This window comes from Echeneis naucrates, chromosome 8 (assembly GCF_900963305.1).
Source record: "Echeneis naucrates chromosome 8, fEcheNa1.1, whole genome shotgun sequence".
Taxonomy (NCBI): domain Eukaryota; kingdom Metazoa; phylum Chordata; class Actinopteri; order Carangiformes; family Echeneidae; genus Echeneis; species Echeneis naucrates.
This window is the reverse complement of record NC_042518.1, coordinates 11,664,197-11,671,137: the sequence shown is the minus strand read 5'-3', so window position 1 is coordinate 11,671,137 and position 6,941 is coordinate 11,664,197. Positions and strand designations below refer to the sequence as shown.

Here is a 6,941-nt window from a genome sequence, read left to right as displayed (position 1 = left end):
AGGCTGTATTTTAACACTTCTAAATAGAGAAAACAGAAAATATCTATACTATACAGCCAATCATAGTTCATTCATACAGTCATCCTAACAAATACGTACATTGGTCTGGGCCGCCTTATTGGGTTAGTGCGTGCAGTTTGCAACTTTGTTATAGCAAATTCAAAGGCTGAAGGGAAAAAAATCTGTGAATCTATTTGCTGTCGGTTGTATTAACAGAAAAAAAATGAAAGGTGTTACACATTCATATTTCTTCACAGATTTTAATTCTTTCCTGACCTATATTTAAATATTTTCCTCAATTCTAAAAGCCACTGTGACCATTGTTAAGAACAGGAATAGTTTATTGGAATGAGATTGAAGAAAAATAAAACAAAATAATACATATAATAAAAATCCCATCTGAAAATGCATTTCATTTAGGACAGTCTCTAATTTGCATTCACTTTTTCATTGCTTACAGAGGTCTTCATATCCCTTCACAAAGTGTTTTGCATGGAAAAAAGACTGTAGTATATCCATTAGTTAGTGATGAAGTGCAAAATGTTGAACTGTTAAGTGTTTTGTTGGAGTCATGTTAGTTTTATAAACATATTATATTTACACGTTTTAGTACAGAAATAAAGATCTTATTAGATGATGGAAAAATAGACTGTGAGACAGTTAAACTGTGTTTAAAATTCATGGTTGATCGAAAAACCACTTTGGTCACTAAACAACAGTTTGAGTCACTGACACCAAACAATCATCTCTGAAACAAACAAAACCTTCATATCTCAGTCTAGGAATATAATACCTCCATTGTTGCAATACTGTGTTAGCAGCACTAGCTGTGATGAAGTCAGTGGTCACTTTATTGGAGCGTATGTTTCTAATGTGGCCAGTTAGTAAGCCCCTATTGGTCACTCTAGCTGCATTTCGTCTTGGTCCGTACTCTTTGGTTTCTGAGACTCAGGAAGCATCTGCAGGTGAGGAACCAGCTTCAGCGACGCCCTCTTCCAGGATTTCCCTGACTTGCTCCAGGCTCTCAGCTTGCCGAATTAACTCCAGCTTCACCTGAGGGGTGAGAAGTGGTGAGTAAATGAACATTTTCTTATTGATGGATAATGTAAAACTCTGAGTAGGAGACCTCTGCTGATCCAGGCTTTTAACCATACCACCATCCAAGTCATTTGATTCCTACCTGCAGTGACTGGGAGAGCTGGACAAAGTCTCTCTGGACAGTGTGGCTGGTTTCGACCTGGGAACGCAGGCTGATCACCTGACTTCGCAGCTCCAGAGACTGTTGCTGCAGGGCTGCCTGACATAGAGAGCAAGTCATATTAAAGTCCAACGCATTTGCTCACAGATTATACCAGTTGATAAAAGTAGGAAGGAGACCATACAAGGTGCTCTTCATACGATTTCACAATATTAAATTAGCTATAGTTAGGGTACTACTATACTATCAATGTATTTCAAATCATTAAGTTCTGGGTGTTTTTTTAGTTTTCTCACTGTGTAATTATTGTGTTATGATCAGAGAATGAAACAATATTTCCTTATTACTGAAACTATGAAAAATCTGTAGCTCAGTAGCTGACCATGCAGGCATCAACAGTAACACTAATTTTGGTGGCAGCGAAAGACAGGATTTACTTTATCATTGCTCAGAGCCTTGTTGGTACCCTGCACATGAGAGAGTGCCACTCGCAGGGCTTCCAGTTCAGTGCGACAGGCCAGCAGTTCAGCCTGCAACTGGTCCTTGCTAGCCTGGATCCTCTCCGTCTCTGTCTTCAGACTGGACAGCTGCACTGCACTCATGATCACACAGACATGGATGTATTAAGTGCATTAAAGAAATCGATCATGCCAAATACAAACAATGACAAGCATATGAAGAAGAAAAAGTTCAGGTTATTGCACCCTTATTTTCTCAATAACTCTCTTGCTAAAGATAACACTGCTGCTGCAAATAAAGGGGGTAAACGTGGGAAAAAAAATAAATAAATAAAAATAAATAAATAAATCGTAATGAAAAAACAAATAACAACACCCAGGTGGCTCACCAAACTAATGAAACATTATTACAAGTAAAGCCTTACTCACCTTCTAAAACATCTAATGGCAGAGAATGGAAATGGGGGCAGGCAGGAAGTGAGAAAAGGGAAGAGAAAAAACTGTTACAATAAAAACAGGCAGTAACAGGATTGCCAGTATGTATGAGTAATCAAAAAGAATGAGACCGTTCTCCTCTGTCCTTGTGTCCAGCTGTTCCCTCAAGTTGACTATCTCAATTCGAAGGCGCTCCTCACAGTGCGCCCCCTGCAGATCAGAAGTCAACCATGAACATTCATTGACACCATGACCAGGACACACAGAATGAAAACGAAAAACTTTCAGGTGTGGGAGGTTTTGAATGAATGAATGAAAATTGAAGAGAGGCAACAGTATAGCAAGAGGAACCCACCTTTCGGGGATTCACTAAAGAGACATAGAGAAGCGTCTAACAGACTTGTCTTGACTTAACAATTACAATGATGTCAATATATAATTCATAATGTGACTCAGTATATATTTCACTAATTGTGACACCCTCCATGTTTATATGATTCAAAATAAAAGGGTTCAGGGTTTATTAACTCAGTGTATCATAGAATGTTCAACATGCAACGTAGTAAATGAGAACAGTGTAACCAAGTCACCCTGGCTCAGGTTTCAAGTCATCATGAACCAAGTCTCCAGTCATCAAATTTGCGACTTGAAATTTAAATTGGCATTTAACTGTGAAACTGGAATGAAATTCACTTTGGTTATTTTTCTCCCCTCACTCTCTACACACACTCCACTACCGATTGATTAAAGTAATATAATTATAACTAACATTTGGTTGCTGTTATATATTGCACATTGCCGTGTATATATATATATATATATATAAGTCTCTCTCTGTACATACATACTACATACTACTAAAATGATAAAAAGATATAACACTTATATTTTTGCATGGTTGTGTCATATTCTTATAACGCCCAGATATTGCTATAACAGTGAAATTACTGCTGGTATCATGTCAACTTGACTATCAGCAGGTATAGTCCCTATATGTATGCCTTCTGAGAGCTGCTCATCATACCTGAATTCTCTTCATACACCAAAGGGTTAAATCTTCAATCAATATTCAAATATCTATGTTTTGTGACATTATAGTCTAAAAATATTGTGAAATGGTAACTGTACCTGCAGTGTTGCTGGGAATGACGAGCTGGAGTCTGGTACCTCGTCCTCAACCTCCTGTCCTTTCAGTCTGCACAACTCACTGCACATCTTTCTCTGAGAGAAGGACAACTCTGCCTGGACAGAAAAACGCTACATTTACCCACTACACAGTCTGGCAGAAATAAGTTACATGCTGGCAGACAAAAAAAAGACTTGCCCTTGGCCTTAATCAAATATATAGTTAAAATAACCGTCGACTGTGAGATGGGAAACATGCTGATTTTCTTTTCTTACAAAGCCTCCTCCAAGAAAACTGAAATTATTCTCATTAATTAAACCAGAGCCAGCATGCTGCTATCTAACGAAGCAAATGATCATATAAACAGCAGGTGTGGTTGTTTAAGGGCTCTCTTAGCAATCATTAGTTTAATCAGTAACATGTTTATCATTGGTATGTCGCTAAAAGTCTAATTACTCATCATCTCTGTCAGCGTTACACAAACCAGATAGTATCCACAGAATGTGACTCACCAGCCGACTCTGGACTGCATTCTGCGATTGGCTGAAAGATTTCTGTAAATCCTGGAGAAGGGCCTCAGAGGTCTGGACCTGGGACTGCAGCATTGTTACCTGAATATAGAAACACATGTAGGCCCATGCACATTATTGCTACTGATGTCATTGATGCTATATATGCACAATATAGATGTGGCTCACGTTCGCTACACGCACTTCTTCCTCAGTCACATTGCAGTGTTGCCCACCTGTTTGTGTGTGTGGTTGGTCTGTTTGTCCAGTTCTTTCTCCAGTTCCTCCTTCTCAGCCTGCAGTTGACTTACCTCCCCTCGTAGCTCTGACACCTGCCCAAGACAACAGACCACATCTTTGTCACAACTGACTGACTGCAGACTGAAACCGTCCCCACAGACAGGATAGTGAAATCTTGATTGAATTTAAATTTGAATTGTGAAGCGATGTGTGAAGCCATCACAGGTCGCATGTTCGGCACCTGGCCTGGGGCCTTTCTGCGCAGAGTTTGCATGTTCTCCCCATGTATGCGTGGGTTTCCCCCCACTGTACAAAGACATCATGTTTAGGTTGATTGTCCGTAGGTCTGAGTGTGAGTGGTTGTTGGTCTCTGTCTGTCTGTGTGTGTTGGCCCTGTGATGGACTGGTGACCTGTGCAGCGTGTACCCCGCCCTCACCCAGTGTGAGCTGGGATTGGCTCCAGCACCCCCCGCGACCAGGAAACGGAAAAGCAGTAGAATATGGTTGGATGGAAGCCATCACAAAGTGCAATATTTTTTCTTGAAAGACAAATTTAGGCTGTTTGAAATTACATTTCTACAAATGGATTTTGTGTATGTGTATGTATGTATGCATCCCTAAAAAGGACAATACCTGAGCATTAAGTGTATCCCAGTCGCTGTGTGTAACCAGCCGGTGTCCAGCTGGTGGCAGGTAAATAGCTTCGGGCACCAGCGTTCCTGTGGACACCAGTGAGTCTGTATCCTCCTGAGAATTAAGTTTCCTGGGCAAGGAGGGTGTGTCTAAAGAGAAGGAGGACAAGGAGGCCGAGTCGCAGTTGTGAAGAGAAAAATACCCTTCTGTTGTAGGCAGAGCACCCTCTGCCTCAAGCTCTGCTGATTGGCCGTGCCTCTTGTCTGTTGATGCCGTTGCCTCGGCTTCTGTCAGGCTGTTATTGATCAATGTCAAGAATTCATTGCTGGAGGCTTCAGTGTCCATCCTGCCTTTCCTCCCACTGGCCTAAAGGGTCAGGAAAAAAATGGCAAGATTGAACCTGGCAACATTTGGACAACATTTAGAGGGTGACACAAAGTAAAAGACTGACCATGTTCTGTCCACTGGCTCGCCTCCACTCGGCAGGCTGAGACTGAAGAACAGAAATCCTGGCCTCATACTGTGATGCTGTTTCTGTAAACAAAGCAGGAGAAGAAAAGCAATGTTCACACATTGGCTCCAGTTATGTCAGCTCTCATGTCATGTCTATGTGACTACTGCCTATTATGTGAAAATGACAGACTATATGTACATAAGGACTGTCACAAGCACACCATGCTTCATTTACACATGCAAACACTCAGGTCTAGCCAAACACACACTTGCTGACCTCTAAGAGCCTCCTGCAGAGACTGAATCTCTTGATCACATTGTTTTTGAAGCTCTGCCAGTTCCTCCTGTTTGCTCAGCTCACAGATAGTCGCCACACCCTGCCAGTGTTCAACCTGGGCTCGGCATTCTTCTAGCTGGGCCTGAAGGGTCACCTCTGAAAATGACAAGCAAATTTCTGAGTTGAGTCTACATTGCGTTGTGTTGTCTGGTTATTTGCATCAATAGACACTAACTCAGACAAATATCTGACAAGACCAGGAAATACACAACAATAAAAAGATGTGTGAGGCCATCTGAAGTCACTGATCTTTCCTGGATACATTCCTTACGTTATTTCACCTTGACTCAACTACATAGTTGGACTCATCCTTGTTTCATGCAGTGAACCTGACTGTGGCATAAAAAGTGTTGGAATGCTATGTCAGCCGGTCGAGTGATATTCTGTATAAACACTTTCACATCCAAGACTTAGGCTATAGATGTTAGAAGACCGCCTGCCAGCAGTGTATGGGACCATATCAGGGGATGTGATCAGGACAGTGGGAGTCCAATTCAACACAAGTAATGCAAATGAACAATGTAGCACCAGTCGTGTGTGTGTGTGTCTCATTCTGTGCGGCTGTTTCTGTGTAATTAAGTGTGTACATGCACACATTATACCTACAACCAATGACTCTTTTCATTATGTATCCCCCCCAAATAGGTTACTTACTTAGTTAACATTACTTTCTGTTAGTTGCTGCTATGGCTCAGCTGAGGCAGTTCAGGTATGACTCACTGTTACACAACAAATAAATCAGCTGTAAACACACTTAATACATCCTTGAAGTTCATATCGGCTCCACCTTGATTAACTACAACAGCACAATGCTATTTAAATATTAATGCACCTGTAATCACAACTCAGAACGAGCTTTATATAACATTTCTGCATTAGAAGCAGTTTTAATGAATATATTAAACTAATAATATATACTTTAACATCCAACAGTCGAATTTAGCGAATTTTACTTTAAATGAAGTAAGATATTGCAACTTTCACAAGTAACGCTGTGAATACTTCGCCCAACACCATTCAAAATGTTAACTGTTTAGAAACTTTCAAATAAGTGTTTGGTTTTTGTTTTTTTTTTAAGTGAGATTGTGTATTTAGAGTAAAATAAGAGACTTTAAACTAATTTTACAGAGGACCGTAACACGACTGTATGTGTTAGCTAGCTGCTAGCCGCGGCCGTTCACTTGTCTCTGTTGCTAACAGGCCGGGAAAATCAACAGGTCTCACTTGGAGACTTAAAATGAGTTAAAAGTAAATGTTTACTCAAGTTTTGATCGTAAAGAGGCCGTCGTCGCCCCGCAGTCCAGCCCCGTTAGATGTGATCTGGATTAAAGTTTAACGCTGGTTTTCCTTACCTGCGTCCTCCGTCCCGGAGCTCATCCTGGGCCACACACCGAGGCAGCTGTCCGGCTGATGGGGAGGACTCTACCAACAGTCCGGCAAACCGGCCCCGCTCATTTTTCTGATTTTTTTTACCAACTCTGGGACTTTGGTGTAGAAATCATCGGCGGTGTGAACTCCAGGAAACAACTTTCCCCGGTATGAGCCTGCGGAA

At 41.2% G+C, this 6,941-nt stretch overlaps 1 protein-coding gene across 1 annotated transcript; it reads right to left on the bottom strand.

Moving 5' to 3' along the window:
- Window positions 1-323: 323 nt before the first annotated feature.
- On the bottom strand, window positions 324-6,941 carry rabep2 (rabaptin, RAB GTPase binding effector protein 2). The gene is made up of 12 exons (XM_029508425.1): window positions 6,742-6,941; window positions 5,330-5,485; window positions 5,051-5,133; window positions 4,600-4,965; window positions 3,963-4,058; window positions 3,730-3,828; window positions 3,220-3,333; window positions 2,223-2,301; window positions 2,086-2,097; window positions 1,636-1,790; window positions 1,181-1,297; window positions 324-1,053 (listed from the first exon to the last, which is right to left on the bottom strand). Exons 1-12 carry the CDS (start codon window positions 6,764-6,766, stop codon window positions 949-951), a joined length of 1,407 nt encoding a protein of 468 aa, XP_029364285.1. The 5' UTR covers window positions 6,767-6,941; the 3' UTR covers window positions 324-948.

Excerpts from the sequence above, each read along its gene's own strand:
- rabep2 (XM_029508425.1), bottom strand. The coding sequence starts at position 6,766 with ATGAGCTCCGGGACGGAGGACGCAG. Across the intron at positions 5,486-6,741 it reads CTCCGGGACGGAGGACGCAG|AGGTGACCCTTCAGGCCCAG; the intron begins GTAAGGAAAACC and ends TGTCATTTTCAG. Across the intron at positions 3,334-3,729 it reads ATGCAGTCCAGAGTCGGCTG|GCAGAGTTGTCCTTCTCTCA; the intron begins GTGAGTCACATT and ends TTTTCTGTCCAG.